This window comes from Thunnus thynnus, chromosome 15 (genome assembly GCF_963924715.1).
Source record: "Thunnus thynnus chromosome 15, fThuThy2.1, whole genome shotgun sequence".
In the NCBI taxonomy this organism is placed as follows: Eukaryota; Metazoa; Chordata; class Actinopteri; order Scombriformes; family Scombridae; genus Thunnus; species Thunnus thynnus.
This window is the reverse complement of record NC_089531.1, coordinates 21,721,382-21,739,751: the sequence shown is the minus strand read 5'-3', so window position 1 is coordinate 21,739,751 and position 18,370 is coordinate 21,721,382. Positions and strand designations below refer to the sequence as shown.

Sequence of the window (18,370 nt, the reverse complement as noted above, 5' to 3'; positions counted from 1 at the left end):
GGAAATCTAATGTTGAAAAAGCAGATCTCTGGTTTAAGATGGAAATATCACCTGGAGATGAGCGTAGACACCCTTATACTGTTGATTGTGCAGGAATCAATTGCTTACACTGGAGCAAGTTTCTATCCTTGATGCATTATACAACTGATAAAAAAAAAAAATTAAATATCTAGTACCTGACACAAAAGGGTTTACAAGAGTATAGCTAGTTTTAACAATCTCAATGGCCAAATGTTACATGATGCAACTATTTTATTAGTTCTATCAGCTGAAGCTGATGGCAATGTCATTAGTTTTGCTGAATGATTAGGCTATGCTAGATAAAATGTCAAGGCATCACCAAAGTTGTAACAATTCTGGGGGGATAGTTGTTCAGACATTTAACTATGAACCAAAAATGTCAACCTCATGGTGGCACGACAGGAAAGGTCAGGGGATTACGAAAGGCATAAGGGATACATCGCCTGGAAACCATAAATGTCTGTAATAAAAATTGTTCTAATCCATCCAGTGGATATTGAGATATTTCACTTGAAGAAGTGAAAAATTTGACATGCTGGTTGTGCTAGATGAAAGGTCAGGAGATCATCAAAGTAATTAGGATTAATCCTTTGGGGCCTTAAATGTCTGTGCAAAATTTCATGGCAATCCATCTAATATTTGTTGAAATGTTTCGGTCTGAAGCAAAGAGGTGGACCGACTGATGACCGTCATTGCCCTTCTGACTGTACAGCCCTGCCGCTAGCGTGGCTAAAATATTTAGGACTTGAGGACTCTTACTTGCAATGATGAGAACATCTATATGCTGATGGCTGGTTCATATACAGTATACTCTATTGCCATTCTCAGCGCCAGCCCAAACCTTTTTGTGGATCTAAGCAGAATTTAAATCTCTTGTCAAATACTGGAAAAGGTGACCAGTGGGGCAGACTCCTTAAAAAAATGTGCTCCTGTGCTCCCATCTGCATAAATCCAGTTGAGCTGCTGAACACTGTGGTTATAGTAGCTCTAAGGTTGAAACAGTTTAGAAGTTTGACTCAGAAAAGAGCTAAAAAAGGGCATGTATACTCATTCATTCAAACATTCCCCAGGTTTATAAAAGTTTATACGGTATAAATTCTACAAAGTTGCAGCCCCAAAACAGCAGTCATTTTCTATTACTAATGCATTGAGTCTGGGCAAGCTCGCTGTACATGCTCAATTCAATAATAGCCAGACTAGCAATCATGCCCCATCACCCATGTAGGCTGAAATGCAGTATCTAAAAGTGTATCTTTCTCTCCGCACTGACTCATATCCCCGCTCTCTAAAAATATAATCTCTATTTCTCTCTTTCGCTTTTCTTTTATTCCCTTCCTTTCATGATTCTACCCTGGTTACAGAAACATTTAAAAAGCATGAAAGCCACCACCTTTTCTGCTCCATCTCTTTAGTTGCTTATAATTTTGCTGATCTTGTAATAAAAAATGATTCTACAGTTGTTCTTATTAATTCATTTTAAGATAAGAGCAACAGCAAAATGCTCAATGTGCAAACAAATAGTAAACTAAACCAGCGAGGTCTAAATCACGGGCAAATGGACTTGTTTTAGGTTCTTGGAGACATTGCACCTCTTATCCAAAAGCCTCCTTCAGTTCTGAATTGTAAATTGTACCACTTTTGCTACATGATAATACATGTTAAATTCATTAAATGTATTTCAGTTCTGTCATAAATGGCTGTGATCTTGACCTCATAATATCACCTGCATTAAAGAAACCTTGCCCAAAGCAATCAAGTCATATTTTTGTGAAATTAAAATTGATGTGACCAGCTATGGATAGTACCTATTTCACTGTCAACTGACAATTGAGAGAAGCGAGAGACAAGTAGCTTCATCTGGCTGTCACTCATCTGTGTTAGCTTGGATTAGCTGAATGGATTAGCCTCTCATACAAAGCAAAAACAATGCTTTCCAATTACTGTACACATGCCTCACATTTCAGTCAACCTCAACAATAATGAATTAAAAAGCTATTTGAGTGACAGGGAGCCTGTGCTGGATGGGAGCCATGTATTATACAATTTCAGAAATACAGTATATACTCTAAGGCAGAGAAAGGTTGAAAATCTAACGTAAGCTGCTGCAACTGCACTCATACTGTACACACAGGGACAGATTTAGGCACACTAGCACACACACATATGCATGCATAAATGCTGAGCACACTTACTGAGAGTGTTGCTGAGAAAAAAGCCATAGAACAACCCTGAGGGTTTGTTCTGATGCATTCACTTATTGCCTGAATTTGAACCTTTAACCCTCTTGTTCCCTCACAACTGCATCCCTTAATCGCCCATCTGTTCTCCGCCTCCACTCTTCTCTTCTAAATGCCTGAAACCCTTCCACAAAATGAAATTTAAGAAGGCAAAAGTAAAAAAGAATTTAAAGCAAATAAATAAAGAGAGGGAACCTTATAACTAAATGATGCTCATAGACAGTCATCTCTGATTTTATGTACTTTTGGGTGAGACACGAAGGCAAAGGCGAAAAGGCAAATACAAGAAAAGCAAGCGTCTCCTCTGATTCTTTTTAGTCATTTTGGGAAACATGTACACAAGACAGTGAGTTCTATGTATAGGGAGAGACAATGAAAGGTAGGCAACAGGCAAGGCTGATGTGCTAACATTGATTATTCTAAAAAGTCACCCAGGTAGCATTCTTGCCCGATAAAACTGACAGCAAAGCTCTCGATGGCATCAGGATTTCAATAAAAGCCATATCATGACAATCCCTAACCAACAGCAGAGAGAAGATCTGCATGGTAAGAGGCAAAACAAAAACATCTTGGATTTTCCTCTTTGGCTAAAAAGATACTGATTTCCTGAGAAGTGACAGTTTTTTTTAGTGTTTTTCCCCCTTTCTGTAAGCACGACTACTCTCTAAGCCTGTGACAAACAATATATGTGACACTTTTAGAACAAAATGTCTCTACCGAAAAAGGACTGTTTTGTAGATAGATTTATTGGGCCTTCAAGCAAGTGGAGCTCACTGTGCTGGACAGAGTGATAAAATACTCCAGGCTGACCCAATTGGCAAGTTCTGAAAAACTGCTTTATCGGTGGGTAGAAAGAAGCTCAGCCATCTGAAAACCAGCTATAATTCAGAAGAACTGAAGAAAGAAAAAAATAAAAAAGGGGGCTGAAAAACAGCCAGCACGTAACCCTAATAAACACCTGTCACTAAATTCCAAACACAATCTAGACCCAACTACTGTCTAATAACAACACGGAAACCCAGGATAGCATAATTACACCATGTCAAGCTGCAAAACCATGTTGTGCAAGGAAGCGGTGCTCTGTTGGGATTTTATGGCTGCAGGTCTCTTCGCCCAGAAACAAGTTCAGAACAAGCTCAGGCTCTCAAATGCGTCTATCAAACCGAAAACTGAGTAACTTTTTTATTTTTTATACTGGCAACTGCATCATGCCTGCTAATCACTCCTATTGTTTGTGCTCAAGCAAATAAGTCAGGCATTTCTTATGAAAACTAATTACAATACGTAAATGTGGTTACAACCGGAAAACCAAAAGGTTGTTACAGTTCAGTTTTACAAGCCAGTGTCAGTGGTGAGGGAAATTAAGTGGTATTTCTGGAAAAGCAATCAGAGATTGACTCGTGGTGTATGGTTTGCCAAGTATCTGCTTATTACACAACGGCCATTGGACAGCGCTGAAACGTTGAAGAGAGGGTTCAGAGGCTCATCAGCCGTAGGGTGTTCAGTTTCTCTGCCTTTCCTTTGTTCAGACATGGCATGAAAAGAAAGAGTCTGTCAACAGTCCTACAGAAAGCTGAAAATCCAGCAGAAAATTCATGTTATTTCACTTCCTGTTGTACATTCTCGACCTTCTATAGCTGTACACACTGTGTTTTTGTGTGAGTGTTTGTAGGTGCTCGCAGAAGAGCAAGGCGCAATAGGAGAAATGTACAGTAAACTTACTCGGTGGGGCGTAGGAGTGCAGTCTTGCCCAGGCGGAGAATGACGGGTCCACGAGGGTTACGGATCTTCTTGACATCTGGACTCTTCAGCAGGGAAAATCTCCTCACCACATTAAAACCTGACAATAAATGGTATTCATCAACACTTGCACAAATAAAACCTGGAGAAAGATATGTATCTGCGTATTTGAGCAGTCTTTTCACCAGTGATATTGTGCCTGGCCGTCTGAGGAAACTTCCACTCATCCACTTGTATGGATGGGCATAGAACATCTGCGGAGACAAAGATGAAGGTTACACAAGAAAAAAAGGGAATGTGTAAACAGTAAAAACCCTAAAATGTACTTCATGAGTTGTCAAGAAGAGCACATCAGTCTTTTGAGAAGTTATCTCAAATGTAATATCCTTTCACACCTACTTCTGGGTGAAATGGATAGAGTTTCTGTGAGAGAGAACAAGGAACTTCAAACATTCATACTGCACATTTGAAAGTTAACAGAAATATTGATCTGGAAGATAGAGAAAGGGAGTTGGAAAGGTAAAAGGGAGTAAAACACACAGAGCTAGATGAAATGAGGGCAAAGCTGTGCAGAGAGGAACACAGCTGGTCTGACAGGTTGTCTTGCACCAGGCTTGTCTGTCGCGGTAGCCTCTGTTTGATGGATATGTTCTCACCCTGTCAGGGGAGGTTACAGAGGAAAGTGTTGCCTGTCAGAGCGGCCTGTCTGACTATGGGGGGAGATGTGAGATGTGTAGAAAAAACGTGCTGGTACAGGTAGACATGGACCCTGTGAATCACTGTGATCCACAGTTAATTGATCTCTTTGGGGCCAAGGACCAAGGCCCCAAGCAAGACATTCTACAGGGCACGGTTTTTCAAAAACTGTTTTTTTTTTTTGTTTTTTTTTTTACTATGACTGCAGAGAATCAGGAAGCAGGTGGTGCCTTGTGTTAACCAAAAATAAAACCTAATAATTTTCTTTGAGCTGTGTCGCTGTCAGTAATATTCTAAATCATTAATGAGTGCTTCATACCACAGCTGAAGGTTAGACACTTTGATTTAACCTCATTCAGTATTCAGGTTCAAACAACAAGGCTATTAAGACACTGAACCTGTTCTCAACATCATTGAATTGTTTTTTTCAGGGTGTCCATTTCTAAAAATCAGATATGTAATTGTGTGTAAAGGAACACAAATCTTAAAACAATAGTTCAAAATTTTTGGGAAACAGGCTATAGCAACCCGTTAGCTTAACTTAGCATAAAGATTGGAAACAGATGGAAACAGTGTGGCTCTGTTGGAAGATAACAAAATCTGCCAACCAGCATCTCTACAGGACACTAATTAACATGTTATATCTCGCTTGTTAAATCCGTACAAAAAGTGTATAAATGACAATTTGGTGAAAACAGTTCGGCACGTAACTCCCCATAAAAAATACACTCCATTGTGCACTCCATTTTTTATACAAATTAATCAAAACAAGACATATTGTGTTTATTAGTGAGCTTTAGATGTGCTGATAGGTGGATCATGTTACTTTTGGACACAGCAGGCTATTTCCCCTTTTCAAGCCTGTTTGAGTGTTTATTGGACAGATGTGAGAGTTAATCTTAATAAGCACATTTCCCCATGATGTCAAATTATTTAAGATTAGCTGCAGATTCAGATGTAGGGTTTTTTTGAGGGTCACTATTAAACTTTAGAAGACAACATAGAGCCGGAAGAAATTTCTTCTTTTCTTAAGACACTGAAAATAATAATGCTCTTCAAACAAAAGTAATGTTTTTTGTGTCTCCTAGTTTTATGGATTCAGTATAATAAAGTTATTTTTATTTGATGAAGTAGTGAGTGCAGTGCACGGAAAGTTGCCTTGAAGCATGCAGTGGAAACACATTGTCTGTTTCTATTCAAATTTTAACTTTATCCAGGCTGGAAGTCACATCAAAATGAGGTGAAAGAGCCTAATATAATTACTAAAATAATAACATCCAACTGACTTTAATTATGAGTTAGGAATTTAATTTCACGGAGTCCGGCTGAAGAAAGAATTAAATCACATTTAGTGCTTCATCACCTATTATCAAGTTCATCACTTGACACCCTGCAGCTTTTGCTAGTCTTGGTTTTAAAACACACACACAGCGTTTCAAAAGCAGATTTTAGCCTGCCTGCCTGCAGTGCGTGTCATTCTCTTATTGCTGTCTACATGTACAACTCAAGGTGTGGAAAAGAGATGTCAAACAGTGGTGTTTTGGGAAGCTGTGATGAAAAGTCAAAGAAATTGCATGAATCGAAAGTGACCTCCAAATAAAGTAGCAGATACAGTGGTGAGTACAGAAAGTATCAAGCATAAGTTTGGAGTAGAGCCCTCTGAATCCTCTGATATTCTCTCTCACTCTATCTCACATCCTTTTTTTCCACACACACACACACTCTCTCTCTCTCTCATGCACACACAATCACACATACTGTATTTATAACTTCACTGGTCCATCCTGAAAACTCTTCTGCTGTGTCAGCACAAAGTAAACTCTGCAGCCTCACAAAGACACTGCTGCCTTTCAAAAAAGACACACACACATACACAAAGAGCGTATCTTCATTTCTCCCTACGCAGGTGTTTTTGAAGTCAAGAGATGGTAAGTTCTACCTTTCGTCACCGCTTACTCTTTCTTTTTTGCTTTTGTTTTTCATCACCACCCAATTTCCATCAGACAGAATCAAGATGAAGGCTTTGTCAGGAGTAGAGACATCCTGGCTAGAGGAGAGCATGCAGCAACAATGAAAAGTTAAACAGCAGAAGAGAGAAGAACGTGGAAAGAGGAGGGAGAACGAACAGGAGAGTGCAGAGGGGGGAAGTGAAGAAAAGGGAATGGGAGGTGTGAGGAGTCACTTGAGGAGAGGCAACTTGCCCTAAACACCCAGACTAGCACTCTGGAGGCTATATGTTTCTTGTCTGGGGTGATGCTAAGGCTGGCTGACAGTAATACTTCTATCCTGAGATAAAGAAATTAAGTTATAAGAGGCATGTTTTACCCTAAATACTGTCTCCCCAGTGGCCATTTCAGAACATCTCAAACTCAGCTTGTCAAGCTCATGTTCTACATTGTCAGATAGAGATGTCCCGAGCTGATCCTAAGGATTGGCAGCAGGGCTGATCCAGGCATGTTTTAAAGGGGACATATCATGCACACTTCCAGGTCTGTTTTTTTATTCTGGGGCTCTACTAGAATATCTTTGCATGATTTACATTTCACAAAACTCTTCATGTATCTCATACTGGCTCTTTATGCAGCCCCTCATTTCAGCCTCTGTCTGAAACAGGCTGTTTTAGCTGTGTCTTTAAGCCCCTGTCTCAATGAGCCCACTCTGTTCTGACTGGTTAGCTTAGGAAAGCTGCCCCTCAGCAAAATTCCTCCAATTTGAGACGCTACGTAAACAATAGTAGTCGGATTTCACTTCTTTGTCTCCTTCTTTACTGCGGATGTCAACTTCTCAAATACACCCATAGCCTATATGATTGAGCCAAAATCCGATCTGAAATATGCAAGTGGACAGTGTGAACAACCCATGGAACTACCTTAGCAAGAAAGGCTTTGGAATGGACAACCATTTGTGGGCATGCACGAACCATCTGAGGATGAGTAGAGGTAACTTTAAACGTAGCGTTCAGAGCAGGCTGAAACCTGGGCTTTTGACTGTCAGGGAGCATTTTTACAGATGTTCACCTCATGTTTTGGTACTTTGTTAAACACAGACATCCCATAATATAACAGTATATAAATGAGAGAAAGTCACAGAAAGCATGTTATGTCCCCTTTAAAAGATCGGCCAACATAATCTCGATCAAATGCTCTCCTTTGTGGGCTGTATATGCCAGTGAAAATGAGAGTAGGTCATGAGCTGTACATTGTCACACATGCAGTATCCTTCAGCTTCATTTGTACTTTGTGAGCCTCAGCTGTACAGTTGAGTGAAACAGTTAACACCATTTGGTTTTAGCATTAGTACCTTAAAGATGCATTCATTTCCATCTTTCATCTATTTTATGCCACTGGAGGGCAGCAGAACTAGCAAAAAGTTGCGGATTTACACATCTAACAGACATGCTAGATGTGTCTTTTGGAGCTGGGCAGGTAGTGTACAATGGGTTTATCAAAGCTTTTGCACTGAAAGCAACTGGCTCCTGTGGCTGAAAGCAAGAATGATGGGAGCGGTGACAGTGAACCAAAATAGTTACCTGGCAAAATCGAAACATTGAGCTGAAAGAGGCTAAAAAATCCTGTAGAACTTTTTTGTTCAGTGCAGCTGTAACAAGCGACAGGGACTTGAATATGATAAACAATGTGTGGAACATATCTGCCAACATTTAGGTTTTAAAATCGGGAGATTTTTTCAGCAGCAACGGCAGGGAGTGGGGGATGAAGTGAAGGATAAGTCGAGGTGACAACAACTATGCTCGTTACCTTGAGTGCAATAAAACCATTGCAAGTAAAAAGCCAATAAGTACTTCAAACCACCAGTTCAACAAGCATAAACATGTAGAAAAGTGATATTTCAACTGTTTTGCCCGTAGTTTCCCATCCACCATGTTCTACACAGCATGCTGGTCAAGCTAATAACATGAAAGCTGTCTGTATGTAGCTTAACTGTTTATTTGAGTTTGCCACGTATCTTAAAATTTGGCAAATTCTTGTAAACTTAGCCTCTGGCTGAGACAAACCAGCCCCTCCTCACTACCAGCAGTACCTGCAGGCAATGAATCACATCAGCAGCAGAGGGAGGACAGAAGACTGGGGGAAAGACTGCCTGCACAGAGAGCAGCTGTACACACACCCCTTGAATCGGGTTGTGGTGACAGATAGGATGAAATTGTATGTCGTGTGTGGATTGTGTTTCATAGATGATCTGGCAACTTGGGTAACATCAGACAAACATACAAAATAATTACCTTGAGGGCCATGCAAATTACTGGAGTTTCCCAGGAGAAACAACAAAACCGGAGCACAGAGGGAGACAGGGTGAAAATATGGGAGAAACCCAGGAAAAATGGGAGTGTTGGCAGGTCTGGCATTGAATACTTCCAATGCAAATTTCAACATCAAAAAAAGCACAGTATGAAAATTACACACTCAACTTTTCAAATCCATGTGTGAATGAGGATTGAAACTGATGGAAGCATAACTGAAGATGACTGATGTGGCTGACAATTGTTAAGCTAATCTACAGCTTAAACTAATGAAAGCTAAGCCTGACCATCCTATTGCAGGAAGTTTGCCAGCAAATTTTGAATCATTGGACACTCAAATGAACAGCTTAAGAACAGGCTATAGCAATGTGATCTGCTGTTGCATATGAATAAATATATTATATATTGGTAAATAAAGCATATGCTGCCTCTCTTATATAGCTATGAATCAAGCTTATTGCTGTGTTTACTTGTAAAATTGTGTGATTTTTGCTCATGCTCATGGGAGAAACAAGTTGTTTTTACATAAGTCGGAGGGTGGATGATATTTTAGTGGACTGTTGCGTACTCATAAAGCACTTTGGCAGAGGACACACTGCGGAACTTGAACCCCATTTCCTCTCAAGCTGTGATCAAAGGAAATCATTTGCTTGTTGACAAGCTAATTAGCACAAAGTATGAGTGCCACTCCAGGATCCCGCTAGTAGCTGCATGTAGCCTTAAAGAGATTGGATGGTCTTGGCTGGGTTCACTTCCTCTTTGATGGGTTGTGTTTGAGTCTTGCCAAAGCAGGTAATGATACTACACTGGCAAGTCATGCAGCACACTGCTGTGAGAGTACCCACATGTTTCCACCTTGCCAAAGATAAAAATTCAGCACATTTTAGGCCTTTAGAGAAGTCATACTTTTTGATGTAAAGAGACTTACACTCAACTTGGAGGGTGTACAAGTAAAAAGTGAGCGACAAGGAAAAACCCTGGATGATTTAATTACTGTAAATGTATCAATACATAGAAAGTAGGAAAATGTAATATAACTTTCCCAGAAGCCAATGACTTCACATTAAAGCCTTACAATTCAGGCAGTCATTATGACAACGAGCAGTGTCTATGTACAATATTAATACAACTGTAGCTGACCTACTGCAATACCCCAGCTAAAATTAGTCATGTTTGACCTTTCTTGCATCTTAGAGGGAGTGATATTAAACAAACTTCTGTGGGTTTAGTAATCAATGGCCTTATCTTCCAGTGCCTTCTAGTGGCCAGGGCCTACTGAAACCAACTGACTCTGAGTTTTTAATTCGGTTTTTGTGCCAGAAAGCATTTGGAAGAGTGCTTTCATTAGGGAGAAGAGGTCAGGAGTGTGTTCACAGTGTCAGAGTGTGCGCTGTGTGGTTTGTAATAAGAGAGGGTATGGCTAGTTATCGAATGTGCTTTACAATGTGGCATTCCAAGATAATTGGACTGGGCTGCTGATCAGCAGAAAGTCTTTCTCTCTTGCAGAGGGAGAGTCTTCCAGGTCCTGGAGCTATTAAACTCATGCAACACATGGGAAGGAGAGGGGCATGCTGGGTGATGTAGTTGATGCAACATAACAAATCATTATGGCCTATGTGAGGCTAAAATAAGGTGGAGCATGACAAACTAAGAGGGTGATAGGAGGAAAAGGAGGGACTGAGACAGAGGGAGAGTCTGTCTCACTCGCCTTTCGGGCAAATGAGACAGACAAGAGAGAACATTCCTGGTTGGTTTCCAGAGATAAAATTGCAGTACAGAGGAGTGGAAAGACTTAAAACGCAGCACTTTAGAAGGATGAGCTCACTCATTTTCCCTTTGTAGGCCTCTGGCGCACTTTCAATATACTCTCACAAGTACACACACACACACAAACACACACAGACTTGAGTCATGACACACACGAATTTACAACATTTTCCCAACAATAAACTTAGATAGGACTTGCAGGGGTCTGTAAACTTCTCCAGTGAGATTGTGTTGTTTCACATAATGTCTGGCATCCTGTGTTTGTTTCTGTGTACGCAAACTGTGCACATGCATGTGGGTAAATGAAGATGTGAAGCAGGATTAGATCTGACAAAAAAGGGGTAAATACACTTAAAAAAATCTAACTCAAAATATGTTTTTTTCAAACATCTTTAATTATTTTCTGTTCACATTTGTCTTGACTTGACTTTCTGCATATTGCAGAACACAGCTTTTTATAACAAGACCTTATAGCGCAGGCTCATTTATGAAGCAGCACCCCTGGAGCAGATATAAGTTTAGGTGTTTTGCTCGAGTTTATTTTTTCACCATTGACATGCAGGCACCATCTGTGATAGCCTACTAGCTAGCCCAGTCAAAACTTGATGATAACTTACAAACATGAACACACATCTTGTCCTGCAGCTTAGCGTGTTGAACAAACCACCAAACAAACATTCACCGGGGAAAAGTGCACCACTAATGTCAGTTAGCAGCTAGATAGTTAAGTAGCTGCTCAGCTGCAGCACATTAAGCAGCGTGTAAACATATCTGTAGATGTCACTACGGACTGGTTAGATGCTGGTTTGGTCGATGCTCCTCAAAATCCGTGTTAGCAACATGCTGTCTGTCCATGACTTGCAGCTATAGCAGTTTGTTTACTTTGTCTTAAATGAGACATTAAATGTTGCAGTTAATCGGCAGTTCACATGCACGCTGAACTGTGGGGAGTGATCACCATATGGATCACAGATCAACTACGTTCCATTACACCACTACAAACGAGGTAGGTGTGAGATGGCCCTAAGAATCTGTTTCAAACTCTCTAAACCAATGAGGTTTATAAAACCACTTAAGTAGTGTCTTTTAGGAAACATTTCCTCAGAAAACCGTTACTATTACGGTGTAACTGAAGCCATTGCATTTCTTTGTAATCTGGCCCCCCAGCCCTTTCTAACAAATCAAACTTCACAATCAAACTAACCCTAACCCTTGCCATTATTTCAACCAATAATTCATTGGTTGACACTTTTGAATGAACCCAGCCAGTATCGTGTTTCAACAAGGAATTACAGCATATTAAGAAAATAAAGAAGCCCTTTCATGGTGTGTTAAACATCACTTAATTGGTGTCAGTATCAGTTTACAATGTATAGATTCTGTGTCAGTGTAAAAACGGTGTCCGTATCAGTTTAGAAGCAAACACAGCAGAAACGTTTTTGTATCCTATCAAAGAAAAAAGAGCTAACCAGGCTCTTTACTGTATGTCTGCTTTTGCTGCTAGCTGCTTATCAATTTTAACTTCTGTTTTAGTACAAATGTGTTTATTAATGCAGCAATTCATTGGCACCAGAAAACATACAAGCTCAGATGCAGACAGAGGGAAACGAAGTCAAAACAAATCAATACATAAATCCATTACTTCAGACTGCAGAGGGTCTGTGGTGCACACAAAAAAATCCATCTTAGTAACACTACCAAAGGCAGGGAGTTTCAGCCATTTAATTTAACTATGGGCTCTGGTCTCTCTGGCTGATACACTGCAGAACTGCGATGCAATCACTGAGCTCAACTCTTCAACACTAGTTTTACTTAAACCTGCCTTCCTGCTGTAATGTCAGCAAATTACCAGTAAGGAGAGATTTGGATGAGTTGGAGGAATAGTGATAGTGTGTGGGTGCGGTGCTTGCTGTGACAAAATATTATAGCTGCACTTGAGAAAGCACTTTCTTCCAACCACTGGGGGAGAGGACTCAGGGGAGCTGCAAGCTGACTCAGTCTCATCTGAAAAGCTCTGACTAGGGTCTCCCAGGAGGGACCCCCCTCCTCCTCAAAGCTCCCTTCGGAGCTCCACAGGCTATGGAGGATTGGTCGGCCCCCCGAGTGAGATCACAGAGCTGGCCCCTGAGAACACACTGACAGTGTGATGAGGGAGTATGACAGTTCAGAACAAAATAAATAAAACAAGACAATAAAAGAGATTTCTCTTCACCTCTCTGCCTCTTGGTTGTCTGTTTCTCTCTCTGTCACACCTACACACATGGATACAAACAGAAACACATTCTCTCCAACATATCAACACACAGATAAACCTGCATCTCCACATGCTCACACACTCATTTATGCACACACCCAGACATTCAGAAACCATAAAAATGTATGTCTTCTGTACAAATACAGAGGAACTCAGAATGATTGAGGGTTCATGAAGAGGAACACAACCACACATGGTAAACACACACATGCTTCTTTACCACAGCCTAACCGCACTGCCACCAATAGTCACCAGCTTCAAATGCACATAAGCTGTAATTACACTTCATTTACATTGTAGCCTTGGGCCACATCACACATACAAGGCATATACATATGCCGACACAGACACAAACAGTTCCATCAAAGTCAGATGGGCTCCAAAATGTGAAAAGTTGGTAATTGGTCAATGAAACAACTCTAGCTTGAAAATATGAAAAAAGTCTCAGTTGGAGGTGCTTGTAACCTAGCTCCAGACAGCATTGTTTTGTGACTTTTTAGCACTTAAATGAAGACATAAGAGTTGTGAAAAGCATTTAGTTGGGAGAAATTAGTGATTTTTTTGTGGCCTTTACCATTAAACATTTTTATTCACAGCTTTGGCGGTAAGCAGCAGTAATCTTGGATAAAAAACGGACTTCAATAGAGTTCCACAGTGGCTGGTAATTTAATGCAGTTATTTTATACTGCACATCCAATTTCGAGTAAATGCTCATCTTCATCTCACTTTAAAATCCTATTCTCATGAAAACAAGACAGTTTAACTTCAGTGAGGAAGTGGGAAACTCACCTTGCTCCGATGTCAGCGTGTCACATGAACCCAAGCTGAGGGCCAGCAGAGTCAGAGAGGAGCAGAGAAGCCACATGGTTTCACTCCTCTGAACACACCTCACCTCACCTCACCTCAACCACCAGCTGACGGATGAACAAACAGAAAAAGGGAAAGTCAAAAAAGTCAAATATCTCCTACATTCTGTCAGCATGCCACCAAGTCTGTTCTCTCTGCCGACAGCTGCATATTATGCTTGACTCCTAAATAGACGTTGATGTATATTTATGAGTCAGTCATAGCTGATGTGTTAATTATGTGGTATGATGCAGGCTTTGTTAGTGGCATATGAATTAACCAGAATGTCCCTCATTAAGGAGTGTAACTCTATAAAGTCTGATCATAGTCATTATCTTGTCCATCTGGTTGGCCCTTGACTGGGCAGCTGTGACACACAATCACAAACACACACACACACACAGTCACGCATGCAATATGTCTGTGAGTGTACATTTAGGTGCACATACACACCTGAGATCATACCTAGAAAACAAACCATTCACTGCTACAAACAAATACAAACTGTTTATGCAAGACAGCAAAGCGACACGCACACATGAGAGTAAAATGATTTACATGTAGTGAATTTGGTTCACAGTCAAGCAGACAGTGGGGCCAAAACACACAAACACATCTGGAGACTATTCCACTGGAGCCATGGCTGTGTTGCACCAGATGCTTCCACGTGGCCCAACAACAAGCACACACACACACACAGTCTTGAACGGATTAAAATGCATGCCACGTCTAAATAATCACTTTACTCAGTGTCCACAGTCACTCTTCCTTACTACAACCCCCTTTCTCATGAACACACAGAAGAATGCACACACATAAACCGCCCGCTCTGACTCACACAAACACATCCCAGCTGACCTGGACTTGCCCTCAGCGTGTGTGAGGACCCCATAACTCTGCAGTGTTTACAGGTACAGCAAGGCCCTGAAGGCAGGCAAGCAAGCAGACTGTGTCTCTGTACACACACCTGTCCCGTCTACCAGGAGAAATGCCCCCACGCTCCCCTAGGGGTACACAATGTGGCGCTCCTGCCCAGCCGAGAACACGGTGTGAATAGCATCTAGCCTGACCTGACTGCCCTCAGCGCGCCGCTAACAGACAATGTGGTGGAGGACAGTGTTTCAAATTATGTTCTGAAATAACAAGGACAGCTTGACTCGCCCCTCATTGTGAATTATGCATTCAATTTTGGGGCTGCTGACTCAAGGTATGGTTGTTCCCTTTGTTTTCTTACATTTTAAAAGGCCAGGTTTTGAAGCTTAATGAAAAGAGTGAGACATTTGTTCTAAGCTTGTGGCCTGTCTGTACCTGAAACAACAAGAAGAATGATTTTTTTATAATCTTTATAATCATGTTAAGGCAAAGTTTATCTCTGTGTGCAACTGTTGACAACATGAACACTTTTAAGTAAAATGAGCTGCAAGTTTAACAGCAAGAACAACAACTTTTCCCCTGCAGTTGGATAGGTGGAAGGTTAATCAAAGCCCCAGATGGCCGTGTTTGAGCACTCTAAAGCTGCAGCCATTATTATAGGCTTCATGCCACATGATCACAATAATAAGAAAGTTCACACAGTACATAATACATAATGCATCACAGTCCAGAGAACATAGGCTGAAGGAAAAGTTACAGCCCATTGCTATTATTATCTGGCCATAATCCAAAACAATTTAATAGGCTTCCTAATATATGTTGCTAGGGATGTCTCTCTGTCTCCTCTCTCTGTACTACATCCGCAGCTTCACCACCACCCAGCTGGCTATAGCAGATAAAGCTAGTACGAGTTTAGACCACTGGGCTCGGCCGCTGGGCTGGCCCTGAGCCCAGTAAGCAGGCCTGCGAGTGATCGGGTCACTGAGTACGAAGCCAATACAGGAAGGAAAACAATGACAGATTTGAAAGTCTTCCAACACTTAACGCCTGAAGACAAGCGCAGGCCGACAGAACTGGTGACCAACACTGACAATCACAACACAGCTCTGATTCTTGTTCTCAGCTTGGGCATTTTTTAACAACAATGTGTCTTCCTTGAAGATACAGAGCTGCTGAAAGGTTCTAGGAGTCATTTTGATTCTAGGTCCAGACCAATTGCCTGTTTTCTATTTCCAGCTCAGCTATCAGTTCCAGTACTTTCTATGGCTTCAATGCTTACTTTGCCTTGTACACTGACAAAAGAGGCACCGATATTGTCCTATATAACAATGGAAGCAATTTGTGCTCAGTGCTTAGCAATTCTTGTTGTCACACATTTCATCATCATTGCCATCGCTTACAGATGGAACAACAGCCCCAACAAAAGGCTGTTTAGAGGAACAGACTCTGACAGAGTTAAATGAAACATGTCCTCTCTATGGCCTGACAAGAGAATTGCTTATTAGCCACCCAGACACAGATGATTAAATAACAGTGAACCAGTAGCCCACTGTTTAAACTACTTTGCATCTGTTTAAACGGGAGAACCCGGCATAAATGTGTCAGTCATGTAATATTTGAGGGTTTGCTGCTTTTCCAGCTCTCTCTCTCTGTCAGCACACTACAGCAAAAAGATTGATAGACAGCTAACTCACAGGATATCTGCTTCCAATCTCTGCTGCGCTATCTCACACAGACAAACATAAGCAGCCAAGAGTGGTTTTGGTGCCGGGCTGTGAAAACAACCTCCCGATCAGGCTGTGAGGATGTGACCCCTAATGAATCCTCCAGAGACAGTCGTCTCCCAGCAGAGGATGTGTAGGGAAAAGTTGACTGGAGTGCAGTGATAACACATAATGAATAGACAGCTAGCGTCACTGACATACACACACATTTAAATACAGTATGTGTGGTGTAGATGTAGGGCCGCAACTAACGAGTATATTCATTGATTAATCTGCCAATTATTTTCTTGATGAATCAATTAGTCATTTGGTTTATAAAATGTCTTGAGAGTCTACAAAATAAAAAAAAGGTCTGTGAGTTTGAACAGGAAGACTGTCAAACAGATAGAGGTAGAGAGACATTTATGCCTATTTGACACACACACAGTGATATAAGCCAAGCACTGTGAGTAAGCAGATGCACACATCCAGAAGGCAATAATAAAGTCAATTGCTGTATTTCTACAAAATGCAGAAAAATCTACTCTATTAAGTTATTGTGAGTACGATTGATTCTAATTGTGAAAAAATTTAAATGACTGTTGGATGTCTGACAGCCACACGAACCTTAACAGAATAAGTGGTTTGAAAGAATATTGAATGGATGTTGACATAAGTCAATTTGCTGCCGTGTTTTCAGCCAGCTCTATAAATTATGTTGCAACATAAAAGGTACCAACACATTTTTTTACAGACAGAAGCTTCTTTTTACTGTAATTCTGATGTGTCATGAATGCAGCAACATGCACACACAGCATTGGCTCTCGGAACTTCCGATGCGCTGCAGGGCAAACCTAAGAGTGCATTGCGGACCTGTTAAAACGCGGAACTAGGAGCGAATAAAAGTAACTAAACATGCCCTGCGGTGTTGATAGACACTCCAGATATCCACTGACCCAGAGCAATAGAAACTTGCAAACTAGAGAAGGCAATATCCAAACTTGTATGACACCAGAGACACAAGGCAAGTTTTCACTAGTCTTACATTCTGGGCAGTCTTCAGTGCCTTCACTTGAATATTTGTGAATGAGAAACAGGCCAGCACAGTTGCAGATTGTGGAAAAAAAAAGTAGGGAGTGTTGAACATAAACAACTCTCCCTGGGCATCTGCTCATGGGCTGCCTCGAAGTTCCAGTGCCATGACACTTTTGGTCCACTGACACACAGTAAAGTAATGATGTAAAGTGAGGCATACTCTGATGACGTGAACTACAGTAGTTGGCCCTGAGCCCATGCTGCGCATGGATGAGTCAGCCTTCGGCAAGCAGATGACCCGTTGCGTTTCTTCAGCTTGATTTTACATTTCTGATAGCCTAATGTTCACTTCACTGCTGACCCGAATAAGCAAAGAGTCAAATGGATGATACACTTCGCTGCAGGCCTGTAGCACAGGCTGGAATTGGAAGCAGTATGTGAAACAGATACTACATGGCCCACAGCTAAACACTGTATGTGCAGCCTGCAGCAGGTTAAGTGAGCAACTCTTAATGTGTAGTTAAATTCAAGGACATCAATTTGTAATGTTTACAGGGCTATATTCCCTAGGCTTAGAGGAGGGAGCAGAACCATCACTGCAGGGGAAAAAGTCCCTGGAGATACAGCAGCATATAAGTTTCTGAGCTTTTTCATATAGGGTACTTAGATCCTGTTTTTTTTCAACCCCTCATGAAAAGATGTCTTCTGCAGGTGAGAAGGTAAGAGTGGAGAGAATGCCACCTCTGATCATAAAAATCAATCTTATATTCTCTTAAGAGCGAGCTCCTTGGTGAATTAAGTACATGCAAAATTGAGCTGCTCCACATTTTGTGGGGAAAACTTTCAAGAAAGAGCTTTCTGCCTGTGTGGTAGCAGTGATGGGGGGTGGGGGGTTCACAGACAGGATGTAGAAGCCAGCAAACATGGGATGGCTGAGTAA

At 41.1% G+C, this 18,370-nt stretch overlaps 1 protein-coding gene across 8 annotated transcripts in view; it reads right to left on the bottom strand.

The window, feature by feature from the left end:
• col16a1 (collagen, type XVI, alpha 1) overlaps nucleotides 1-18,370 on the bottom strand; it is a 70,564-nt gene that overhangs the window by 50,944 nt on the left and 1,250 nt on the right. For all 8 annotated transcript variants that reach the window (XM_067611344.1, XM_067611341.1, XM_067611343.1 and 5 more), the window contains exons 2-4: nucleotides 13,763-13,887; nucleotides 4,184-4,252; nucleotides 3,981-4,098 (exon numbers count right to left, since the gene is read on the bottom strand). In XM_067611344.1, coding sequence (XP_067467445.1) covers nucleotides 3,981-4,098; nucleotides 4,184-4,252; nucleotides 13,763-13,838 — 263 coding nt within the window. In that variant the 5' untranslated portion in view covers nucleotides 13,839-13,887. The remainder of the gene's footprint in view (nucleotides 1-3,980; nucleotides 4,099-4,183; nucleotides 4,253-13,762; nucleotides 13,888-18,370) is intronic.